We start from the raw sequence: 27,786 nt of genomic DNA on the forward strand, positions 1-27,786 counted from the left end.
ATCAAGTATTTACGCTGTATGATTCACAGATATGCATTGGTGGCTAAAACTCTCCCGCAATCTTGAAACTCTATGCTATCTGATGTGGTAGCTATAGTGAATTTTATCAAGGTATCTGCCTTAAACACAAGATTGTTCCGAAAGCTCTGTCAGGATTCTGATGCCGATCATGAGAACCTCATATACCATACATAAGTGGGATGGCTGTCAAAAGGAAGAGTTCTAGATCGGTTTGTGGAGTTGAAAGATGAACTTGTCATTTTCTTTGCTATGCAAACAGCCTGAAAAGCTGCATGTCACCATGAAAAGTTGAAAACAAGGAATGAATGCTGAAGGTTACATATTTGAAAGATAATCATATTTGTGAAGATCAATGATCTCAACAAATTTCTCCAGGGAAGTGAAACCACTGTTCTCGATTTCACTGACAAACTCAGAGCGTTTATAATGAAAGTCAAGTTATGAAAAGAAAGAGTAAGCTCAGGATCTTTTGATATATTTGATAGCCTATCAGCTTAGCTATCATTAGACGAATCAGAGATATGCATAAAAGAGCTAGTCATGGAGCACCTTACTGCAATGGCTCAAGAAATGCAGCAATACTTCCGAGATTTAGATGAACAATAGATGTGAAGCTAGTTCGAAATCCTTTCCGACCCATAGTACTAGACATAGAAAGTGACTTGCAGTAAAAGCTCATTGATTTAATAGACCCTAAAAGACTCGGGAGCTAAAGATAAATTCGATGACAAGTGTTACAGTCTCATTATGTTCTGGTGTGCAATGGTTACTTCATACCCACGCTTGTCAAGACTTGCATTACGAGTATTGCTTATATTTCTTAGTACTTACAAATGTGAGCAAGGCTTCTCTCTCTTTTTTTCCCTGAAAAACAAATATCGATCGGCATTAAATGTGGATACTGACCTCAGAGTGGCTCTTTCCAAGGAAGAACCCAATGTACAAAGCCTGACAAATTCAAAGTAGCAGCAGCCATCACACTAAGTAAGACTAGTATAGCAGATACACCTATTACATATAACCACCAACAGGAATACAATCATTTCAACTTTTTCATTTTTCATTACATGCTATATGTGTGAATACCAGACAGTGTTTTAATTAATGGATAATTAATTAATCAATAATGTTGTTTGGTATTTCCAACTCATGAAATCTTTGCAATGCTGCTGAGGGTACATGGCTTGCTTCTCAACACTGAAAGGGTACTCCAGTGAGAAAAAGTTGGTTGGGGGTCGGGGCGGGAACCCCTGGTCTAAGGCGATAGAAGTAGTGAAATAACTAAGAAAATCTTGCGTCGGAGTTGTTTGTTCTCTGCACAGCGACTTGACAACAGCTGATGGCGATCGCATAGTTAACGAGGATTAATTGTGTCGCCACCGCTGGCAAACCTACGCTGACACAATTTTTTGAAGAGACCGCTTGTGAGAGTCGTTGCCTCGCTTGCGGTCGCTGAACAAGTTCCAGTAGCATAGGTTAGTTGTTACTCTTTAATTTGTAAAATGTCAATTATCAGATTTTGTAAAATGGTTGTTTGCAGTAAACCGGGCAGTTCATGTTTCTTGTTCGTTTAACTCCGAACCCTTCTGCAGCTTACGTTGGGCAGAATTTTGCAAACAATGTAATCTCGTTTGCAGCAGAATGCATCCGTATTTCTTTAAGGTATCGATGAGTTCACTAAATTTACATGCATTTTCAGTAAATATTTTCTGTGCTTGATGTGTAGGCATATTGCTTATGAACAAACATTGATCGGTAAACAACATGGTTTAACACTTCGAGTGATAAAAGCACGCCATAAAAAGTTTGTTATTATGAACAATCTTGGCAATCTTAGTTGTGGTAATCAATAGTCTTATTTTAAAACATGTTTTTTTACAAGGTACTGCAGCAAGTAAACTAAATAAAAGCAGTGTACAAAATGGAAAAACTATTGAGTAGTCCAACTAATAATAACCAATAACGAAATCAGAAGCGTAGTTGGTTCATTTATGGTGTGTATTTCATTTGCTATAGTGACGCTGCTAAAATGATTTATCCGGTCGTTTGAAATTCCATTAGCAACTCATTAAAGGCATCAGTTTTTAAGCATAGTGTATTGCAGGCGAACTGATCAACACCTTCACAGCAATATGGCGGAAGCTCATTCAGCTGTTGCATTTTCCTTCCACGTTACTCCAGAAGGCTTAGACGTACGGTACAATCATGAAGCTATTAGGGCAGTGTGGCACAGCGGTATACGATCATGGAAGCTTCGCATGGTTCGCTTCAAGGTAACTGTCAAAGATTAACCTATCGCTTCAGGTCATCAATGTAGTCTACTTTAGTTAATATGTTGATTGTAGTTTCTTTATCACCTCACAAACTTTTTAAAGATCTTTTCAACTATAACAACAGCTTCATGCATCATATAATTATTGAACATTGTTATTTTGGTGTACTGTTTTAGAATCATCTGATAAATACACTGTTTCCTGCTCCTCCAATCAGCTTATTCCTTATAAGCATCCTTGTAACTTCTGCGCAGCTGTATACTCATGCGGATTTGTCATATGGCATGGTTGATAAGATATCAACACTTTTTCCAGAGTGAGTAATTTTCTGTTTTTCTTAGTATACGCGTATCAATAATAAAAATGTATTGAAATATTTCACAAATTCAGCTCACCACTTATGCTGAGTAGCATTATTACAATTTTTAAGTTCTCATTCTTTTCATTGTCATTGTCTATTGCTTACATTTTCACCAATGCATTCAAATGTTATCATGCACACATGTTTGGTCGACCATATTTTGGAACATACCTAATCTGTTCCAAGATTCCTTTCATAGGCCTACACCAAAATTTTAACAAGTGTTGCATTCATCAGCTCTTATTATTACTCAGACTCTGCTGTTGTGTAGACCTTGAGTTACAATCGTACTTGTTTACTTGTTAAGGAGGCGCTGGCTTCAGGTAGTTCAAAAGGTTTGTGTAGTTTTCATGGCCAAGGTTGTAGGCAGAGAACCAAAAGTGAAACTGAGCAAACTTGAGGTAGCAGTTTTTATCTCACTAGCATATTATGCATTTCAAAGTTTGCTCATTTTGTAACCGTCTATTCAACTGCAGAGTAATATGTCTATGAAGGGTCAGTGGAGCAATTATTTATAGCGTTACAAAATGGGATGTTTCACATTCTACGTAAACCCTGTCAATTGACAGCCCGGAGAAATCTATTGAGTCCAGCATTTTGCACTTTCCCCACATATCTATGTATTCCTTGTATTTGTGCTTTACCATTTATGTATGGTCATTTATCATCACTTCGTATTATTGCCACCGCTTGTATATATTTGCATCAGCTGAAATTTTGTAGGTGTGTACACGAGCAGTGTGAGGTGATCACTGCCCTCGTATTTGGTCTGGGAGTCTGGGTTGCGTATGTTCTCGCGCGAAGGTATTCGCTTAAACTGTTGCTCATGAATCACTCGTGGATGTATGAACCTTTTGGCAAAATTAGTCTCCGAACGAAAATCTGGTTAGTTATGGTCAAGTTGTTGCAAGGTCGAGATCCACTGCTATACGCCTACCAATCTGCTTTACCCAAACTTCCTGTTCCATCGCTTGAGGGAACGAAGAACAGAGTAAGTATAAAATATAGCTTTCAGGTTTCTTGTGCACTTACGTATATGCAACAGCTTTGGTCCAGAACAGCCAATATTTATCCCATAGTCAGCAGGTTCAAAAGACAAAAACCAAAAAAGGTAGTCGTAGATAAATATCTTGAAATCTGTAGTCTACATGAAATAAACATTTAGTCTAGACAGTCAGAAGATGTAAAGATTTGGAAAGATCATTCCTTGGAATAAGATATAGGCTACTGGAATATAATGTAGATTTGCAAAATAAATCATTGGTGACATACATGTTTGGTGATTACAATAAATGTGTACGTCATAAATAAATGGCATTAGATGAATTAGTAACAAAAACAATGGCAAAGGTTCAAGCGCTCTTGAAGCATGTATAGCTATGACATTTGACTTTCAGATTATAATTCATCAATTGTGTCACGTACAAGTTTTATGAAATGGTACTCTTGTCAAATAAATGCATTGTTACATTCTTGTCACATGTCATTTATTTTTGTTCTATATGAGACCAGACTTAGTGTACTTCTTGTGTGTGAGAATGGAGATTGGTGTGAACTCATGACTTGCCATTGTACTTGCCCCACATTTTCCATTTGTGCCACCTAATATCACATCTGTTAGACAGATTATAGCTTGTAGATTTATTAATTAATGGATGAAATGGTACCTACAGGATATTTCTCCAATGTCCTTTTAGTTTTTTCTCCAATGTCCTTTTAGTTTAAATTTATTGTTGCAGCTGCTGTTTGTGAACTGGTGCTAATGATCATTCATATACTTAGAGATTTGTTGTTGTTTATTTAGTAAGTCTCTTAGCCTTGGGTTTAGGACTAGGTTGGTGTATGAACTCAGTTTTACAACTGGTGGTTTAGACGGAGGAGATTGTGCAGCTACGTATTTATTAAGAATTCAGTCTATTCCCCGTTCCATAAAGCCACCCTCAAATCACACTATATCTCTTTGCTTTATCAGTGTCTAGAGAGGTTCTTGCTGCTTACCTCTTGTCACATCACAATTCACATCATCACTACTAGCGCACCCCAGTCCGTTGATTCCTGTTAAAAACATAAACTTGGTGTGATTAGCAGTGCTACAGTTTGTAACTTGGCTGTAATTGATTGTGTGGCCCTGGTACCCTCTCTATTCTAATCATATCCCATGGTGGTTAGTCAACTTGCTATTCCAGGTCATCGACCTATTTAATGTCTTTTCTGATCTGGGTGTATAATAGGTATTCAAATTTTAACTGAATATGTAATTCAATGATAAAGTGTTGGATTAGATGAGGTTATACGTTTGTTGCCTCTCTTACTTTGTGTGAGCGTGGATGGGACTACATTGGCTAGACAGTGTGCTCCCTGAGCTTCTTTTAGGTTCTATGAATCGAGCATTATTTGCTTCTTGCTATCAAGTTTTTGAATGGATTGTCAGTTTTCATGTGGTTTGTCAAGTATTTCGCTCAGCCAACCTCCCGCATTGAAAAATGGTCTCTCCACGCTTGACATACTTTGACTGAGGCACATTGAAAAGCAGGGCAAATCACTTTATAATCTCTAGTCTGTCTACAGAACAATCTATCTATCTAGATTTTCAGTGAACTCCTATTAAAACTAATATAAGTTATTGTTTCTATCGCCAAGTTGGTCGAGTTCTATATTCAGTTTTAGCACTAGTATTGTCAAGCCTTCGAGCGTTATTTATGACTCAGCTTGATTGTATGTCGGCCAACAGTTGCGTATGAAAATTCTCAACATCAACAACCGAATTTTTGATGTTCAGTAGCTAATGGAAAGTTAACTAGTTGTGTGATTCTGTTAATCACATAAATCTAGCTCAACCCGATTCTTCCAATTGATAGGTGAAACGTCAACTAAGGCTTCCTTTTCTTAATATACATAGCCATAGTTTTTTTTTTATCAACCTGATTGCTGCAAAGTATATCAGTAAGGCTATTCTCATAAGATTTTGGCATGCAAGCAATTATTCATTCAGGCTCTGCTATTTAGATCAAAATGTATTATCTCATGGGATTTATATTATTACTAGCATTGAACCCCGCGTTACAATGGAATTTATTTATTTTCCATTGAATATTCCTTCGCAGGTTTGTAAATTATCGATGCAAATTGCTACAATGCTATCACGACAATAATCCATAAACACGATCGTTGTGGGCGATCGTTCCTAATCCATACGAAGAAACTCTTAAGTTTCATATCATATGGGTGTTGAAAAGGCTTGCTCTCAGGAACCAGACAGAGTTTTGAAACCAAATATTTTACTGAGCTGACGGAAGTTACGGTGCATATGCTGTGAAATCGGCCAAACAACGTGGAAATGTGTAGCGTTTGCGCAGACTAACAGACAGACACACAAGGACAAATTGGGGTTTATTAATGTAGATGTATGTAAATATGTTTATTATTATATTTGTAACATATCAACAATATTTGCATCTTTCACCAATGGTATATTTCTGATATATAATGTATCATTTGACAACAGATCACTGACCAAATGTATTCATATTTGAAAAATTAGAATCTAATATGCCATCCAAATCATTACAAGTTATATTTGAACAACGTCAGGTGTTATTTGTTGTTGTTCACATCAATTAGGCTGTTATACGCTATAATAGTCACGTGTTATGTTAACAGAAGCACTCTCTCCTGTTGTCATAGTGAAATTAGCTGTCATCCAACATACCATATTACTTCTGTTTAATGGTCGGGAAGTCTTATTTAGATGCTGCCATCTTGTCTACTTTCTCATTTTCTTTCAAGGACAAATCTTTTCTAGGGCCACAAACAAACTGTGATTCCTGTATCAACCATGGCATTTTGGGAGCAATCTCGTGTCAACCGGCACTGGCTCAGTGCATTTTGGGAAGGTTTTGTCTGCCAGCAGCTAATGTTATTACTCACCGTGTAGATTCCTAGTTCATCCCGCTAGTCTTGTTATCCTGTCACCGGTGTTTGGGGCCACAATGGAAGCCAGCCTTACCATGTAAAATCCTCTATCTCATAGTTAGTGGTTGAGCATGTTGCCCTTCACGTAGGTATTGCTGCTAGCTGATCAATTTTATTTTTTGTTTCAAAGACGAGTCTATTATATAGCATCTCAGTAAAAGGTACCATTTGTAACTTCAAATTTGGGTGGTGATTCGAAAGCAATTTCGTAATCCCATATTGAGTTTGAGCTGGCTACTCACATTTTGCCTTCTGCTCATTGTCATAAATAAAACGCTTTTTAATACATAACCATATTCCATCATCCTTGGGTAGCTCCATTTAGTGAGTTCCTAGGACATGTGAGTAATCATTTAGTTTATGATCTACTTACTAGTTGCTTCCATAATCATCAGATGCATGGGAGCAGTTGCTTGCTCACACTTTCCAGTTTCATTATTTCCTTGTAGCTGTCATCTATTTGTTTCATTTGATACTTGTTAGTCATTTGGCATGTCTCTCTGTAAATATCTAAGACAGAGCTTCCTCTTTGATGGGTAGTGCTTTTAGTGTTTCACTGTTGATGCGCTCAGTCTACCCATATTTTAAAAATATAAACAAAAACGTTCTATAACTCATAGCTTGCTTTTAAATGCTCAGTTTACCACAATAAATGGCCGGTTATGTTATGGTTAATATGTTTGTTTCAAATACGACATCATATTACTTGTAGTATTTAGCATCCATACGACCATTGATGGAAAATGAAGAATATGAGAAGATGCATCAACTAGCTGATGAGTTCTTTGGTGGAATTGGCAACCGGTTGCAGAGGTACCTAGTCCTGAAGTCGTGGTGGGCGACCAACTATGTGACTGATTGGTGGGAAGAGTACGTCTACTTGATGGGCCGCTCGCCTATCATGGTTAACTCCAACTATTATGGCATTGTGAGTATCATATGTTTGCTTTGACGATAGCTTCATACCTCTTCATGTGATAAAGGCTTGTATGTAGGACTTTGCCTACTCCCCTTGTCCAATGATAAACACAAACGAGTCACCTCAAGCTTGATAACTTGCCTCTCAAATATGCTTATAAAACGACACGTTGATGAGATAGTTAATTTTTAACAAGTTTTAAAAGAAAAATCTGATATTTTTACCACAGGACTTTCTTTCGACAGCTAGTATTTAGTAGGGTCGTCTCTACCTTGCAGTAAAATTGTCTACTAGATTGCTTATCAGATCTGCGTTTGCTTCTCTCAATTAACATTGTCGAGCTTAGGCTGCTTACAATAAAATTCCATATATTTGAAAGATTATGTTTGTTTCTTTTTGGTAAGATTGCGAACATTTTCCAATGTTGTTGCGGCTGTCTCATAAATTTTACCATTATCACATGAGTAAACGCAAAGGCTAATTTCTTTTATTGACTTACAGACTTGCTTTGTTCATTCACATAAACCGCTAGTACATGTGATGCAGTAGTTAACCTTTTTTTCTGGTTTATGTTCATAATAAAAATTTTTGTAGTCATTAGTTTTTTGCATATTTAATTTTGAAGTAAAATTGAGTTAAATATTATTTCACCATAGTGAACTGATCAAATGGCAATTATCATGTTTCCAAACAAAATCTTTTTCAAGAATATTATATAATGCAGTGAAAGGTCAAAATTTGACATAAAATTTGACATAAAATGCCTACATTCTGCGGGTCGAAATGTCACGTATGACCTTGTTAAACCTGTAAGGATAGTATGGTCCGTCTTTTGATTTCAGGATGCTATATTCAACAAGGATACGTCAACAAATCAGGCAGCTAGGGCTGGTAACATGGTCTATGCCTTCCTCCAGTTCAAGGATAGAGTAGAGCATGAGGCCCACAAGCCTGTGAGTCTATCTTGCTAAATATCTGCTAGCCATCACCTCGGCATACAGTTTGCAGGCATACAGTATAAAATTTGAGCATTTTTGGCTCTGCACCTAGTAAAATCTCTACTGTAAGAAGTTTTATTCAAGGAAATATGAAGCGTATTTTTAAGGTAACATTTGCTTTTAAAGAAACTATAAATATTACTTGAGAGAGTCTTGAGCATTACTGGATATTTAGTTGTTAAAGTTTGACTAAACATACTGAAGAGACGCATCTTCCGCATAGCAACGGGTTGTCAGGATATTGTGTCAGAATGAATGTTAGTTTAGTAGGTAGAGATGAAACCGATGCCTTGGTAATTTTAGTTATTCATTTCCATTATTACCAACACAATCTACCGAAACTACCGTATGTTCATCTATAATTCGCTTTTGAATAATTTTGGTAACAGAGCTTCTCTCAAACAATCATCTATCTATTGGCGAAAATATTTTCATGTGGAAGAGATATGGAAAAGCACCTATGGTAAATTACAACTGTTCATTAGCCATTTCAGATAGTTTTTTACACAGTTAAATTTGTTGAAACCCAATATTTCTCTACAGTTTGGTTTCTCGTCATCAAGACATATCATTTTTGTTCTTGGCTGTTTTCACTGGTAATGCGGAACGCTTTCTCATTTAACGACAGTAGTTCATCACAGAACACCCGTTGATACACACATACGTCTTTGAATAGGTTGGGCCATTTCAGCATCATTTGACTATATGGTATTTTTTACATTTTCTCTCTTTTATACATAAGGCTTCACGCCTTATTAACTGTTTTATTAGTCTATTAAAGTCTTATTTAATTAATATTTCATTATTTTTACTATCCATTATTTTTCCTTTTGTTCTATATGTTTATTGATCTTTGAGGAGTGGTACTTTGTGTTTTTTCAACATTTTGTGAGATATAAAAGTATTGAACATGCAAACAAACACTTTGTGCTGGTATTAGCTTACACTAACGTGGGAAAATACTGAGCGGTAGATGTGTAGCGAGAGTGGCTTCATTGCTTTTGCAAACTTATCCTACGTATGTGATGGCATGCAGTTACATTGACACCTGTACTGCCACTGCATTGTAATTACAAGGGATTTATGTTAAACTAATATTGGAACAGCTTTGAAGTCTTTCGGTGTTCTGAGTCATCGTTAATCGAGTACCTCATTATTACGCGAACTACCTGTAGATAATAAACATGCTGATGAGACTTTCATAATGATAATGAAAAATACAGCAAGTGTTCTTCATGTTCTTCACGTGACTCAGGCCGATTCTCATTAGTCATTTAGCAGTGTCTGTGCGTTTAGTCACTGCGTATATCTATGCTATTCGTCACCTATGTATTTCATCACTCCAAGTAGCTAGGCCTTTAAACCTCTGTTTCTAGCAATGTGCACTTGCTAGTCTTTAAATTTTGTTGGAAGCTTTTTCATTCAGCTCAGTTGACTATAAACTATACAATTTTTATTGTTTCAATAACTCTCCGATTCTGTTCATTGTATTGCGCATTAACTTGGTGTTTTATAGCTGATGGTTAACAAGACAGTACCTCTCTGCTCCAATCAATATGAGCGGATCTTCAACTTAGCTCGGATTCCTGGCGAGGAAAGAGGTAACATTTTGTTATCCCTTCAAGTGCCAAACTAGTCATATTTGTCTATGCAAACAGAAAATTAGTATTCTAAAGTGTTTATGTTTAGTTAATATAAAGGCTACTTGATAACTTGTTATGTGTCTGATATACGAATAAACTGTTGAAGTGTTCATAAATGCGTGCAGGTTAGATAGAATGTGTGCGTGTGGTTTGAACAGCATTCTTTGGCAGTTTTCTCTATGTTATTCTCCTAAAACAATGCTGCATCAAGCCATCGTCATGGGTGACCCACATTCATACACTGCAATAGCACTAACAGTGGGTGAATGTGGTTCACTTAAGCCTGGTTCCCATATCGATTTCGAGATCCCGGCGGTAATCTTGCGCAGCAAAACACTTGCGACACTAGGCTCGGCGGCTTCTGTTCACATAAAGCTGCACCTTAATAATAGCATAAGAATGTTCACTTGCCATGCCGTTTCGATAATGCTGATCTTCACCTGTACAGTGCATTTCGGGAAGGTTTTATCTGTGACTCATCGCAAAATTTGAACAACGCTAAATTCTTGCATTGATTGATGGTACTCAGCGCGTAGGTTCACATTTCACCACTGATAGCCTGCGGTGTTGTCGCCGGTGCTTGCGGAGTATATGAGAACCAGGCTTTGAAAACAGAAGAGTTAAAATTTGTATGTTCTGATTTATTCCATATATTGACTGTGCGTTAGCAATGAGTCACCTTAACTATATGGTAGTATCATTATGAGTAACTACATCTACTTTCTCTCTGTCAGTGTGCGAGTACTGATGTTATAGCGTTAGGCTGGTTCAAAAACCTTTGGTGATAATTTTCACCATCTTTTTCTGCTGCCGTGTTAAACTGTTTGTTGTATTGCACGTAGCGCTTTACTAAGACTATGTTAGTTTTTTATCCTTATCAATTACTACAAGTAAATGCTGCTAATTCTACCACCTCTAATGTCTTTAAAGTCATAGAGGGCTAAACTCCTTAGGCGATTGTGTACAAGTACCAGCTGTCTATCTTGCTAACAGCACTTGTGGGATTTGATTAGTGTGCATGTGACAGGCTGAAGATGAATAATTGATTATTTCTGTTGCCTCCCTGAGATTTCTTCTCCATGTGTATGCTGAAATTTTTTTTAGTTCAACAGAGTACTTGTGTAGTGTAGAAGGAGTATAGTTCAACAGAGCGCTTGTGTAGTGTAGAAGGAGTACAGTTCAACAGAGTACTTGTGTAGTGTAGAAGGAGCATAGTTTAACAGAGTACTTGTGTAGTGTAGAAGGAGTATAGTTCAACAGAGCACTTGTGTCGTGTAGAAGCAGTATAGCTCAACAGAGCACTTGTGTAGTGTAGAAGGAGTATAGTTCAACAGAGTACTTGTGTGCTCTCTTGAACTAATACTCATTTGTCATTTGCTCTTGAATAGAGCCATGACAACTGTCAATAGAGCTATGACAACTGTCAATAGAGCTATGACAACTGTCAATAGAGCTATGACAACTGTCAATAGAGCTATGACAACTGTCAATAGAGCTATGACAACTGTCAAAATATGATTTATGAAGATACTTGAGGTGTTTTGGCCAAAGTGTACCAGTGAGTTGTGTTGTTAAGTATAGTATCTCTGCCAACTGAAAGAAAAAACTTATTTAGGAAAGCGCCAAAGAATAAAACTCATTCTTGCCATAAGTTCTTGACTATTAACAATGATGATCAAGGCCCCCGCTGCCCATGCTTTAGGGTACGAAAGTACAGCAAAACAGGCTGTGCTCCTTTTTAGTGGCTACAAATGCCAGTCCTACATGATGAGGTTTGCCTCACGATGCTTTATTTGCACTCACTAGTGTTATTAATGGAATTCATGTTCACAAATATTCGTAGAAAAATGCTATTGTAATGGCCAGTTTGTTTTTGGCAAAACGGTTGGTTTTCGTTTTAAAACCAACCGTCCGCGGTAATAATTGAATGACGCAAAGTGGTTTGGTTAATGTATTTACCACTGCGGTCACAAGCATCCGCACCGAAATATGTTCCTGTTTTAACACTGGCTGCGACCTAGGATAAATATATCAATGTCTGTAGTCCAATCTTTGCACAGAATCCTCAGAAGTATTCAATGTAATGACTTGTTTTTGTTAAATGTATGATTTTCTTCAAACTTAAGAAGGATGTCACTCCAATTTTCAAATGTTTACTTGGTTCCAGAATTTATAGACTGTGGTCTTAGAAAATGGTAGATGACATTTTACATTTTTATCGCATTAAAATTCTGCACCAAATTCTTCTTCATGGGTGTAAGTATAGATATAGTAAACCCTTACTTTACTATATCTATGGGTGTAGGTAACTTATAAAGTTGGTCTAAAATGTTTTGGTATGTTCATGTATTTGCCTGTGCTCCTATGGGGACTGTTGACCTCGGACATGTAATCTGTGTGTGTGATAGCTAAAACTAGATTAACTTTAGTTTAAATAAACTGCTTTGGTAGTTTTAATCTGCAACTAATCCATGTGTTGGGATTAGTTGCAGATTATACTGTTGGGAGTTATTTTCTCATGAGTATTCCAATTTTAAGTCTATTGTTCCCAGCTATAGTCCAACAGCTGGTTATTTGCTGTAGATACACTGGTACAGGCACATGGTCTTAATTACATCGTGGTTTTTCACAAGGGAAGATACTACAAGTGCTACACCCATAGCCAGGGCTCTCTTCTTTCTCCCCGAAACCTTCAATAGTGAGTTAAGGTTATGAGCATCACCTATCTCTAAAGTATTTTATTAGCTGTCAATCAAGCAGTGTAACATCTATCTTTCGAGGTAATATGTTCTCAGTTCACTTTTGCGTGAGGAAAAACTTATTCTCATAAAAATACTCCGTAATTTATTGAATTTTTTCGGCAGCAAAACACCTATGATAACCCTTCAACAAAGGCTTTGAATATTTATACATATCACCCAAACAAAATGCTTTGAGTAAAATGATTTGAAAACTAAATATGAGAAATTTAGCTTATATGTTACATTTATATTACTTGAAATTAGACCAAGGTAATAAATAATCAATAAAAACAGTTTGTTAGTGCTCTCTTACACTAGGTATAGTTTTTATTATTGCTTTACCCTAGAGACATATTATGGAGGGGTACAAGGATATAAGTGTAGGCTTACTGGTGCTGATGTTCAAATGGTGATGGATATATGTAATATAACTTTTTATGCTTTCGTTTTTCATTTTTAATTTTTGCTTGCCATTTCAATTTCAGTTAGTACAATGTTTCAAGTAATTTGAAACATTGTATGTTGAGTATTACGTTAGGCGATGACGAGTCATATATTTGTTCAAAATTCATTTCATTTGTTTGACAGTTTGTATGTTGCGGTGCTTGTAAGTTAAACTTTTATGTCATATGCATCGAGACTCCCTTGCAGTTCCATTGTAGTATTAGATTGGTTTTCCTAACACTACACGAGTTGCAGATTATTTGGTGTCTGTCACTCATTGGCATTTTTCTCATGAGCTAGAAGCCTGAGAATTAATACTATTCTATATGGTGTTGTAGACCAAACAGTTATCATGAATGCAATGAAAGTTTATCTGAATTGTTCTAATGCATCTATTACTGCAGCGCTGCTTGAAAATCAGGAGTCTTTCTCATACTGTTGTTATGACAAAAGATGTAGTAACCTTGGTGTAACTGAATCTAGGACATTTACTTTGCTAAGATAGGAGTTGTCATACCAACATTGCTAAAGGTTGCCCTGCAAAGGATGGCAAGTTTCAAAGGTAATTAGAGCCTTATAGACATAGGCAAGTTGTATTATAGTTTGCACTAGCAGTAGAGCAAGGGCTACCTTTGGCAACCAGTACACTACCATTAGTAGTAACTATGTAGTCTTGTGTCTAAAAGTTTTTCCATTTAAAATTGGGTACAAGATATAATTGACATAATATGAAATAGATTTGGTCAGATACAAAATAGATCCAAGTGTTTTATTTCTCTTTCATCAATTAGTCCATAGAAAGTGATATTTCAATAATGGTTGGTTGATAGTTGTTACTGCTGGCCAGTTAGTATATTTGTGGTGTTTTAGCCTTTTTCAGCAGATAATCAATGATGGTACTGCCCCATGTAAAGGGGAAGAGAAGCTCGCCGCTTTGACAGCCGCTGACAGGACTCCTTGGGCCAAAGCTCGTCAGCGTTTCTTTAACTCAGGAGTTAATAAAGCTTCACTTGACGCCATCGAAAAATCCTCCTTCGTTCTAGTCCTTGACGAGGATGAGAATGGATATGACCCGGTTAGTATCTCTGTCAGTGAGTTTAAATGTGCTAATCTTGTTTAAAACTTGAAAATGTTTGGAAATTCTTTATAAAAAATTACATACACTGCGACTGTATACACCATCGGTAAGAAAAGATACCAAGAATATAAAAGTTTGTTATACAAAAAGATAACATGCAGTAAACTGTTTATTGTGCCTACATAGATATGTAAGATAACATAAAACGACTATGAGGCTATTCATTCTTTTTGAATTATTATTTGGTAAAAAGAAAACATTGTTATTTTTCTCTTGCGCACAAATTCAATAGACTTAAGTTGGGTTTGTTAGATGTTTGTAATTGTGGTAATTGTTAAATGTTTGTAGTGATTGTGTCAAGTACTTGTAGTGGTTGTATCAAGTACTTGTAGTGGTTGTATCAAGTACTTGTAGTGGTTGTATCAAGTACTTGTAGTGGTTGTGTCAAGTACTTGTAGTGATTGTATCAAGTACTTGTAGTGATTGTATCAAGTACTTGTAGTGGTTGTATCAAGTACTTGTAGTGATTGTATCAAGTACTTGTAGTGATTGTATCAAGTACTTGTAGTGGTTGTATCAAGTACTTGTAGTGGTTGTATCAACTACTCGTAGTGATTGTATCAAGTACTTGTTGTGATTGTATTAAGTACTTGTTGTGATTGTATCAAGTACTCGTAGTGGTTGTGCTAAACGATGTGTATCTTACTCCTAAACTCAAGCAATACTGTGTGACTTGAGATTTCTTTCAATGTTAGACTTGTCTAACTCATGCTGAAAGAAGCGTGGTTGACTAAGCTATACATTGTAACGATGACGTTATAAGGTATGTGATAGCTCAAGCTCTAACTTTGTTTTGTATTCTCAGGAAGACCCTGACAAGCTTGACAAGTATGCAAGGTCAATGCTACATGGCAAGTGCTACGATCGCTGGTTCGACAAAAGTTTTAATCTTATTATAACGACCAATGGGAGAGTCGGATTCAATGCTGAACACTCCTGGTAAGAATTATACCGTGTGTGGCTACAATACCTTACTCAAGTCCAAACCAAGGAATTATTTTAGTCTATGAATGTTGAGACATACTTTAAAAGGGTGTACTGTCGTGACGGGGTTGAACGTTGTGTTTTTTTTCATGATTTTGACAAAATACGCTTTTACTATGTACAGCACTACGTTTCAATGACACAGGTAATCCGCTGGTTTGGATCATCCTCAAGATGAAAACAGTCAACACCCACAGCTCCAGCTAGTTTTCTTACTTGCAAATTTTTATTGTATGTTTTCTGCTTGTGAAAGATGGAAACTGCACGTGCGAATTATGGGCAAGAAAATACCACTCGAGCGAGACAGGAGTGTGTCATTTTGACCTCTGACATAGCAGTCCTTAATTTCTCTAACAAAGTGCACGCATTAATTCGCAACATGTGGATGTCTATTGAAACACTTATCGTACAGTAACTCTACGTACGCGCTTGTCCAAGTTTGAACATTTCGTACGATGGAAACAGTGTATGTAATGTCTGTTGCCTGTCAAGTAACTGTTTATTGATTGTAGTCGGGGTGAATGTCTGGTAGCTAAGGCTCACCTTAGTGTAAGTAATGCAACATTAAAAGTTGAAAAACGGATAAGAAAGTATGATCAAGGCTTGGCTTTTTCTAGAACTTTTGGAGTCGCTTCTTCTCATGCCATTCAAAGCCTTGTCTCATGTAGTAGTAGTTGTCTTCCCTACCTCTGAAAATCATACAACAGTTTGTTGTGTTATCATGTGTTAATAGTTCCGCATGTCCCAATCGGAGAAGTTTAATAGACATGCAAATGCTTTTAGATTAGTTGAGCTCAGTGTATGAAGATGTTTCTCAAGAAACAAATAAATCCTTACATGTAGACGTAGAAACAAGTAATTAGTACATTGATTTCTATATGGTATAACATACCAAATATGGTAGCTGTATTCACCTCAGATGCTCAGGCACACATTTTTATGTGCTGTTCACAACCAGCCTTTGCTAAACTTGCAAAAAAGTTCTCAAATTATCAAAAATGAAAATGCAAACACAAGCGCTGTCTTCAGATAGCTTCTAGTTTAAAGTTGTGAATTGTAGCTATTAGCAAACTTACTATTCGCTAGCGTGCGTACGGCTGAAGGCTGTTACTTTGCCAAAATAGAATTTGACTAGACGGCATGCACAGGAAATGATGCCATATGGAACTTATGTATACGCAGGGCCGATGCACCCATTATGTCTCAGCTGTGGGAGTATTCATTCCATGCTGATTACACAACTTATGGGTAAGAGCAAGAGAGGCTTCTTAGCCTCTGTTCTCCGCTTGAAGCAAGAAACGGCTTTGACTCAGCTGTTTCATACCTGGTCTCGTCATGTGCTAATGCTAGTTTCAAAGCCTCATGACAGCTGCATGCTACGTGTGTTTCAATATTTCAATAGCTCATGCTGTTTTGTGTATTCAACAATCTAACCTCACTGTGTGTTTGCAACTTTTTCTTATCTAAAATGGTGAATTTTTATCAAGCTGTAATAGTTTTTTCACAAAGCTCAACTGTATTTTGATTCGACAGCTTAAATCAATTTATCATTTGTCGTTTATCACTAATTGCAATTAAACTCAAAAGGACAAAAAATAGATCTTATCTCGAATCACAAAGTCAAGTTAAAACTACTGAGCTTGTCATTTGGCACTTTGGATTGTTGAATACACAATTTAATCCATTTCATTTTTGTGTCATTTCGCTATTGCTTAATTTGACCTCTGACCCCCGCAGGGCTGATGCTCCAATTCTCATGTCACTTGGAGAATTCGCTCAGTCAGTTGAGCTCCAAAACTCGTAACTATTACTTTACCACTAGGTGGTTGCTCCTTGTCGTTAGTTTCATGTTGTGTTAGCCTCATTTTAGTTATTGTCTCTGCCTTGTAGCTCCCTACCTGGATCATCCAATTAGATTTGATGTTTTATTATTTCTGATATGTTGGTTAGCTCGAGTTCTCAACATAGGTAGAAGAATCCTTAGACAATTTCAGGTGAAAATTAGTATTAAAAATTTGTTTCTGAGCTCACACTGTTTGGTTTTTTTTTCAACAATTTTTTATGTTATATAAAGTAGTGTTACATGATCAGCTAAAATAATAGATATATTCACTTGAAGCAATTAACACATCACGCTACATTCTAGCATATGAAGTTTGTTACCCCCACAAGAGTTTTTTCCCGTGTTGGGTTCAGACTATTTTGTATCAAGGTCTTCACGTATCGGTGATCTTAATTCATTACCATCTTTTAGCACAATATTAAAACACTTTACACCATATTTTTATATCTAAGTTTTCTATTCAGTTTTATTATTGGTAATGCTTCAATCATTATTATTACTCTATATATCATAAATCAATTTTTATGTGGTAAAGTAAAAAGAAAATTTAGATAATTTACTCAGAGTCAATTAAAACATTCAACAGTATGATTTATTTCCTAAACAGATTTCTTGAGGAAATCAAGAAATCTGTTTTGTTTGTCCCCTGCTTTGCTTTCCTTCTCTTACAGATAATAGCATCAGCTTTAATGCTTCGCTTGCTCGCATACTCACTGAGTTGCTTGACATATCACTGTATCCCTCTCATTTACTTTCAACTAGCTAATCAATTGGCAGGCATTATGACACATATTAGCTGAAAGTTAGATAAATGTATCGTTGTTAAATAATTTTGTTAACAATTCTATCACGTGATCTTTTGGTGAGTCTATATCTAAAGTCAAAGTAAATGAGTAGTATATTCAACCTGGTTCCAGTTCAAATAGACGGCAACTACAAACTTCTATGGTAGATATACGAGTAGTGGAGACTGCAAAGGAGAAGTAAGCGATTTTTTGAAGACGGAGATGTATCAGCCAATCAAACTGCAGTGGAATATATCTCCTGAATGTATGGAGGTGGTAGAGTCCAGTCTGAAAACAGCTCAGGCTATTGCCAATGATGTAGATCTGCACATAGAGGTATGCTAGATGTAATCATCAATATATGTTCCATAGAGAGTTGAGGAATTTTAGTTTATAGGCATAGAAACACTGTTTTTATTCATAGCATCGTACTATTTTAAATCTTGACCACGTGCAGCCTGTAATTTTCAAGCTATACTGCATACAGTCATATATTTATGTTACTTGCGATCATGGAGCTACACAGTTTCATGCTATACAATCACATTACCCGTAGTCATAGACATATGTTATCTATATTCATAAATTTAGGTTACATTTTGTCATAGAAGTATGATATCTGCTGTCAAGTTGTCATACAGTCGCACTAGTTGATATCGTAATGATGCGCTACTTGCTACTGTAGAGTTACGCTATGAGTTGTCATGACATTATGTTACTGGTAACCATGGAAACGAGCAATAATTATTAACATTATGGTTATAATGCCAGGTGATCTCATCAAACCATCATATATTATTAGCTATATGTATTATATATAAGTATATTTACATGTAAGTATATTTACTATATTATTATTATATCTACCAAGTATTTCATGTGTGTTCATCGTTTAGGAACTCTATCTGTATCATGTTCTTTTTTAAATTGTCTGAGCTTATTGTCTTGTAGTTCTTAACTCCCAGAATTGTATCCTGTCTCCTCTTTGTATTGTAGCCTGTGCGAAATTTTGGTAAAGGGGTGATTAAGAAGTGTAAAGTGAGCCCTGATGCCTTTATTCAGCTCGCCCTTCAACTTGCTTACTACAGGGTAGGACTTTTCTTTTTCAGTTTCTGATATGAAATTTTGTAAATTTATACGCAACGAACCGCTTCTAGGAAGTTTATACAAATATATTGCTTATATACACTTCGCATTAGGTTTGATTAATTTTAACTTCAATTAGCTAGGCTAACCTCGCTACGTTCACATTTTTCCAGCTCATTTTTTAAATCACTTGTGCTTTCTTTTTCATGGTAATTTCTAAATGGTTTTGGAGATTTTGTAAAAAATTTATCTAAAAATGTCTGTTTGTTTTTTATGAGGTATTTTAACTCTTTTTTCTGCCACCTTCTTTTGCAACTAATACTAGTACTCGAGATATGAAGCTGTCTAATGCTATCTGCGCAAGTACAACTCAATCTTAAAGAAAAGTCTACATGTGTACTGATTAATAAGACTGCAATTTGCAGAAGGTTCAGCCATTTCACGTTCAAAGCATGTTGAAGCAAATATTTGCTCCAATTTTAAGACAACTTAAAAAGTTTATATGTAGAGATGATCGTGTAGGTTACAACAAAACAATAAAAAATTTAGAATAAGTACTGACGGGTTATGGCAGTTTCTGTCATCACATTTCTGATAGAGTTAGCAACTTTATATCAACACTGTTGAAGAAAGTGCAGACTTGCCTTTTATTTTATAGCAGATTCCAATTATATCATTTATACACTTAACAACTGATTACTCACTGAAATTGTGTTTACTGGATAGTTAAGGCACATAAATGTAATACTTTTTTATCATATATTTCAATACATCAGAGTCTTGGCTTTTGAATGAGCCATTGTTTGAGATGGTGAGACAGACATTGGTTGGTGTTTATAGGATTTCCCCAGAGCTCTGCGGCAGAAATGTTCAATTCAAAATTGTGGCGTCACAATTTTCATATTCGGTGTTGTGTGCTCTTACCGCTTATTTTATTGCTTACCGCTAATATTTATTAACTACGATAATGAAGCTAGTGGCAGGCGAAGGTAGGACAACTCCAGAGAACCAATGAAGATGACAAAGGAACCAGTGTCATTAGCTCTCTATGTACAGATTATTTCTATGATAAATAACTCAGATTCCAAGCACCATACTATGTTTTTCCGATAATATTATGCATTAGCCCTCTCTTTTTATTGTGATATTGAGGGGCACGACTGAGACTACTTAATTTCAAGCATTGCGTGATCTCGTGAAAGTGCGATTTTCATATAGTCCTAGGGCCATGCAACTGCAGGTCACAATTTAATCGATGTGATTTTATTACCTTTATCAACGACAGTATATTTATTGAAGCATAATTAATTAACCCAGAACATGTGTTTGTATTGGTCAGGCGTTAGCAGGATCCCTGGGCATTGTTGATTATCTAGAATCCTAGTTTATTATTAGTGCTCTCTGGGTTTAACAGCATCGATTGTCACAGAAAAGCATAGCCTCCACGGCAGCAAAAGGGATCGACTACCTAAGGCTAAATAATAATTATGACATCGCATTGTGGAACAGCAACAAAGTGTTTTTTTATTGCAGGACATACTTTTGACACCCTGTTTTTCATAGTTCTACATGTATTATTCTTTGTGTATTGAATATAAGCTCATTCGAAAGCCAAGACTCTGATGTATTGAACAATATAATAAAAAAATTATATAATTTATGTGCTTTAAGGGTGAGTGTATTTGTAAATGCAGGATGCTGGCAAGTTCTGTTTGACGTATGAGGCTTCCATGACAAGATTGTTTAGGGAAGGACGAACTGAGACAGTGAGATCATGCACGATAGAGAGTTCCAATTTTGTTCGTGCTATGGTCGAAGGCAAAGAGTCGGTATGAATCTCTATTGACTACTCACTTCATTACTAGGACTGTCGCTATTACTAGTACCAATTTGTGAAATATGGGATATACCCTCTCATGCTCTCCCCAAATCCTTAAAATATGATAATAATATAAACACGACATAATGAAGTTTAAGTCACTTAGGCATCAAGTGGTTGAGGGATTTTTGTAATTTTCATCTCATGTTATATGTAAAATCTGACCTCTGCTGACCCTGTTATATGTAAGTCTGACTTCTGCTGACTCTGTTATATGTAAGTCTGACTTCTGCTGACCCTGTTATATGTTAAGTCTGACTTCTGCCGACTCTGTTATATGTAAAGTCTGACTTTTGCTGACCCTGTTATATGTAAAATCTGACCTCTGCTGACCCTGTTATATGTAAAGTCTGACTTCTGCTGACCGTGTTATATGTAAAGTCTGACCTCTGCTGACCCTGTTAAATGTCAAGTCTGACTTCTGCTGACCCTGTTGAGCAGAGGGATGAGCTAAAGAGACTACTAAAGGTGGCAACTGAAAAACACCAGAACTGTTACAAGGATGCCATGACAGGTCAAGGAATCGACCGACACCTCTTCTGTCTTTACGTGGTCTCCAAGTACCTCGGTGTAGAGTCTCCATTCCTACAGAAGGTACTCAGTGAACCGTGGAGACTGAGCACTAGTCAGGTGAGTCAGCTGTTTACTAGTTCACTGCAGTTATAGTATTAGTAATTAGAGTAGGTATAGTTTATACACTCATTAGAGAAATATATCACACACAGGAGAAAAGCTGACATATGAAGAAGGTTTATATGATTCTAACTAAATCATTATAATCAAATATGCAATTATGTAGAATCTACCAACAGATTGGTTAATCAATCAGTGCAATGTAATTTGTGATGAAAGTCTGACTATTATGACCTTGACTCTTGAGATACAAGCGTTACTTGATAATAAATATGAGATATCCAATAACTCTTTAGGTAATTGCTTTGTTGTTGTAGACCCCACACTCACAGTTGAACGTAGTAGATATAGTTAGTAATCCTGACCTTGTTTGCGGTGGAGGTGGCTTTGGACCAGTCTCTGATGATGGTTACGGCGTGTCATACATTGTTGCCGGGGAAGAGACTTTATTTTTTCATATCTCTAGCAAGACGTCCTGCCCAACCACAGTAAGTATTATACAGGCTTTGGATTGGCCAGTAGTATTAGTGCACTATCACTGCAGCTCTAGAATCTATATATACCAGTTGAATGCCCGGCATTGCACAGGTAATAAAATAGTTACCCAATGAATTCAAGTAACTTAAGCTAGTAACGTAAACTAGTCAACATCTTTACTATAATAAGAGCAGCGTCTGAAGCCAGCTAAATAATCATTACTTTACGGGTAATGATCTTTCACACAATCATCTTCAAGCGTGATTGTAGTAACCAATAGTATTTTCCTAAGCTTTTCAAGTGTGCGTATTTTAATCGATGTAATTTGTCTGACCACAATTATTCCATTGTATACCTGTTACGTCGGGCAGACCTTCCATCCACTAGACGTTTGGAACCTACAGGTCTATTTAATAATAAACAATGAGGTTCCGAGTTCAAATTCAGTGTGAGATGATATTTCCGTTCCCTAGTTCCAACAGGCAAACACTGATTTATATATATATATATACTAGAAATTCCACTGTCATACAGCCCATGACCAAAGTGATATTGGGAAAAAGAAAGGGTACTGATGGTTGAGAAATGCAATATTAGCAGTCAAGTAGGATAACTGCAATGGTAGCTGTGATGTACTGGGTGTGGGTGTTATTATATACAACAAATAGCAATAATGAAAGGACAAGATTATATGTTTATATCTCTCCTCCTGCAAAAAGAAAAATGCAATATTGGCCAATATTAGAAGTAAAATGCACTGATATTATTAGAATAACCAATATTATTAATATAGTAATAATAGCAAACCAAGGCACAATTTTGTTTACATTTCAAAACTTCATAGCTAACAATATCACGAAATTGTGATATTTATATAGATTTTTAGAAAAGCTGTACTACGTAGTCATTGTTCTGTAGTCATCCAAACTTATAATTAATTATTGTAATAATCTCATTAGAACTGTTAGAAAAAATATCGAATATCCATTTACTTACACTGCGTTAGATTTTTAGAAAATCTGTACTGCGTAGTCATTGTTCTGTAGTCATCCAAACTTATAATTAATTATTTTAATAATCTCATAAGAACCGTTAAAAATATCATTGTCATTTCATTTACTTATACTGCGTTGGACATCAGTTAGAATACGAAAGTACTCAAATGTGTCAGCAAATAAAATTGAAAATGAAAAAATTGAAATCGGCAAGAATGAAACGATTTCTGTACTCCTAAGTTAATTGCCGAAACCTTCGGCAATTCGATAATGTTATAGACTCGTGAAAAGTGCACGTTTTTTTTTTCGTTAAATGCGCAAGACTTTATCGTTCTATTCTCTGTCGCTCGGCGTTTCAATTTCCGGTCTTAACTTTTATTAAACCAAACTTTTCAAGCGTTTGTGGCGATTTTCGTCAAAATTAAGCTGTATATTTGTGTATAATCCGATCAGATGGGTTAATTTTAGGAATTTGCGGTAACCTTTCAAAGGCTTGGTAACATATTTGAATAGGTTTATATGCGTTTTGTATCATTATTATACTTAAACGACTTTACTGAAAAATAGTTAAATTTGTTAATAGGATTTCGTTGCAAGGGTTTGGTGACGGCCATTAATGGATTATTTTTCGGGAGTTGTGTGCACATGTGCATTTATCATAACTCTCCCAATCAATCGCTTCACTCTTGTTTGGTCCTGAGATAAATAATTGGTCAAAGATTGTTATAAGCTGGATTCGAACTCTCATCATCCTGTTTGTAGACCAGCACTCTAACACCTGCACCAATTGACTGCCCCTTCTGTCATGTCAGAACAACTGCAGATAGTTGTTTTCAGTGCTTTTTGGTATGCCTGTTGATTAATCACTCAATACTAGACTGTCAGGGTGGAGTGTGTGTGTGCGCGCGCGCATGCGTTAGTTAGTTGGCTGTGTGTCATGGTCTTCAGTAATTACATGTATACAGTAATACTTCAACTTATGAGAGCTCCAACGTATGGAAACTTGAGATACGAGCCAGCTTTTAAGCAAGTTTTAGCACTAACATACGAGCCATGTTTGAGATACGAGCACGTGAGTCAGTTGCCAAGTATGCCGGAGGTGTTTTATGAGAACAGCATCACTCTGTATTTTTCAACTGCTCAGGTTATACTTTTGTATCGTGTTTTTTGTGCGCGATTTTCAGTGCAGATTTATGTGAATTAAAAGTACTGTGCATAGACCGAAAGTTCGCCAGTAAAATGAAAGATAATGCAAAGAAAAAGCAAATGATAACAATTGATATTAAACAGTAAATTATTGAAAAATAGGCGAAATGTGTATGCGTGATTGAGCTAGCTCAGCAATATGACAGAAATACATTCATAATTATCAAACAGAAGGATTATATTCAGGGCATTTTGTTCGCAAAAGGACTAACCATAGTTTCTAAACGGCGCAACGATCTTCACGAACGCTGATGGAGAGACCGCTCAGGCATTGGATAAAAGTAGTGCTGCACGATATCTTTACATGTACATTCGATTATTTGGTCTCAAAATATATCGAATATCGAAAAATATCGAACATTGGAGTTGTCTTCTTTTGATATATAGTGTTAGGCTTTAACATGACCGATGTAAAAAGATAGTGGTGAATATCAGTTGAAAAACAGGAGTTGTCACCTCGTTACAATAAAGAGAATAGACAACTCCCATTTTTGCAAAATAAAATAAGCCGATATTTCGATAAAATATCTATCGGCTTCGATATTCATATCGACTCGAAAGCTGACCAAATATAAAATCATCCACTGAAATATATCGTCATATCGAATTATATCGTTTTATCGTGCAGCACTAGATGAAAGATACCTAAACAATTGGCCGGTTACAGCATAACTAAAACGGTGCTATGTGAAAAGGCCGGCGCTATCTATCAAAACTATAAAAATAGACATTTGGACAAGTTGGCTAGTGGTCGTGCATTAACCCTTTGTGACGACACCTGTGTTCGTCCTAATCGCAACATGTTGAAAGGGTGACAAAGGCTAACGTCCTTAGATACCGTAGGTTTATCTTAAAACGGCCGGCTAGTAGTTAAAGCGAAACAAAGAAAAAATTAGCTAACTAGCGAGAAACTTCAAACTATGAACGCCGAAGAAATTTTAATTACGTTAAGTGAAAAAATGAAAGTTTGCTTTTAGGCTTGCTTCTAAGTTTGTCTTTTAAGACTGATAAAATCCAAATTTATCAGTCAACTGTAGTAATGAAGGTAAGTAGTAGTAAAGTAATATAGTACTCATATCTCCCTCTCTGACAAATGCTAGCGTTAGCCGCGATTGATGTATTTAATTTTACATTTTAATTAATCACATTTCCTTGCATTATTTTTTATTGTTGCTTTTTGAAAGCATGTGGTAAGTTAGGACAATAATCAACATGTTCTTTCTGATACAATATCTTGTTTTGAGTGATTTATTTGCATTTTTAGAGTATGGAAACCAATCAATATATATTTAATTGTTTTATATATAAATAAATTGCACCAACATGCGAGTAAATTGACATACGAGCTCAGTCTCGGAACGCATTAAGTTCGTAAGTCGAAGTCTGACTGAATAGGGAAAATTGTGGTATCACTGATACAAATGCTCTTTATAGTTTTGCCCAAATTTTGCAAACGATGATCATCCATTGTTGTTGCTGCTCAAAAACGCTTCAAAAAGTTTTTTAGCGAGCTCTTGATTTAAAATAAAAAACACTTCATCGTGGGTTTATATTTTTAATTGTTTACCCTTACTATAGAATAACATATCAATTGCCAAACTGTCAATTGCCTGTGTTGGAGGGTCATATCCAAGCAAAGACTACACAGCCGTGAGAATTTCACAGGTCATATAATAATCTATCAACGTGATTGGTCGTAACAGAGCTTATTGACTCATGTGTTTAAAATATTTTGTTGAAAATATGAAGTTAATGGTATTCGTAATAATTAATAACCATGTTTTTGTAGAACTCTAAGAGATTTACAGAAAGAATACTCACGGCGTTGACTGACCTCAAAGAACTCTGTGGCCAATAAGAATTGAAGTTTATTATTATTCCAACCAATCATAGTATGTCTACGACCAATAAAAATTGAAGTTTGTTACTATATCAACCAATTGCAGTACACCAGTGATTCTACTATTGTAGGTATGCACTCGAGTATATAAACTGTTTCATGTCATTCTAGAATATTCTAAATGTTTTCAATTATGCAAGTCTAGTAGTTCTTCTTTATTAACTTCCACTAAGAATTGTTTTCAGTTTTATTACAAGTAGTCGCCTTCTCTGTTGCTGCTGTGTGTGATTTTATACTGCTGTAATTTGTTTTCATTTCCTTTCTCAGTCTCTCTAGCTGTTCACCTATTTCTGGGCTGATGATGATCTTAATGTTTACCATTCATTTATCTTATGGTCGATTTTAACTGTTAATGCTATTTTATGCCTTGGTCAGTTAGTATTTTATGCAGCTCTGCATGCTTTGTCAGGATGGAAGTAGATTTAAAGTTTGAAGAATATGTAAGACAATAATTATAAAAGAAATAAAAAATAAGGAACCTGATTTTCCTCAAAATTACTGATCTCAACAGCTGTAGGAAATCATTCGGTGTTCATAGACTGGGCTATAGAAGATAACGACGCTAGGAAATTTATCTGTTCTCAACTTCAGTTGGCTTACTAACCTGTAAACCTTAGGTTCTACTTGTTTGATCAACGGGCTGAGAAGTGACTGTACAGCCTTCTTAGAAATGGTAGCCAGGGGATACCTGGCAAATCATGGATGGTGTGCATTAACCGAAGCTCTAAAATGGTGTGTCAAGGTGAAAGGCATCCATTTCATTCCGTTTCATGTGCTCTTTAAATTTGTGACATGTGAGAATTTTTGACACCTTTGTAGTTATGTGTATGTCTATGCCAAAAATTCACTGGAGTTGAGCAGGTGGAAACAACTTTTTGTATTAATGATAATATATTGGGCTCTGCATGGCAGTCAGTCCCCAAGCAATTCATGTTCATAAATTAAGAGATACGACCAAAGCATAACATTTGAGTTGTCTCAATGTATATTTTGAGAAATATTGACAGCGTCTGCTGATGATAAAGGCAGCAAATCCTCAACAATTGTCAACTCACTTTGCACAATCCTTTCAGCATCATTCTCAGCAATGCTTGTATTATCTTTTGGTTCCATTTCAGGATTACTAGCAACACTTCTCATCTTTTCATCATTATCCTGTTGTACATCTGTTTTCACGACTCCCTCAGTACTTCCTGTTTTGCCTCCTTTACAGTGTATCAGCCTTCACGCTCCTTATATTTGTTTTAGCAAGCTCTGCACCATGATTATACATTTGTAAGACTGTCATGCTCATGATTGACTTTGTCTTAGCTTTACCTGCAAAAAATTTCACAACCATTAAGTAACTTTGAATTTACAGGATATGATGTCACAAGACAGCTAGCAAGCTGTTGCATGACAGCTTTGCTACTTTGCCACTGACACCTAAATCTTGATGCGTTAGTCGTAAACCAGTCATAACTTCTCTATGAGTTTGTAAATAAGAAT

General features: G+C 36.1%; 1 protein-coding gene across 1 annotated transcript; it reads left to right on the top strand.

Annotated features, from left to right (window-relative positions):
- The first annotated feature begins 1,369 nt into the window (after positions 1-1,369).
- Positions 1,370-26,781, top strand: LOC137404449 (carnitine O-palmitoyltransferase 1, liver isoform-like). Its single transcript, XM_068090658.1, has 17 exons — positions 1,370-1,496; positions 2,126-2,294; positions 2,471-2,610; positions 3,379-3,646; positions 7,340-7,555; positions 8,389-8,499; positions 10,061-10,145; positions 12,771-12,885; positions 14,243-14,447; positions 15,316-15,449; positions 16,677-16,742; positions 18,290-18,458; positions 19,119-19,211; positions 20,903-21,037; positions 21,529-21,717; positions 22,038-22,208; positions 26,188-26,781. The coding sequence occupies exons 2-17, from the start codon at positions 2,154-2,156 to the stop codon at positions 26,254-26,256; spliced, it is 2,307 nt and encodes a 768-aa protein (XP_067946759.1). The 5' UTR covers positions 1,370-1,496; positions 2,126-2,153; the 3' UTR covers positions 26,257-26,781.
- Positions 26,782-27,786: the final 1,005 nt, after the last annotated feature.

This window comes from Watersipora subatra, chromosome 9 (genome assembly GCF_963576615.1).
Source record: "Watersipora subatra chromosome 9, tzWatSuba1.1, whole genome shotgun sequence".
NCBI lineage: Eukaryota > Metazoa > Bryozoa > Gymnolaemata > Cheilostomatida > Watersiporidae > Watersipora > Watersipora subatra.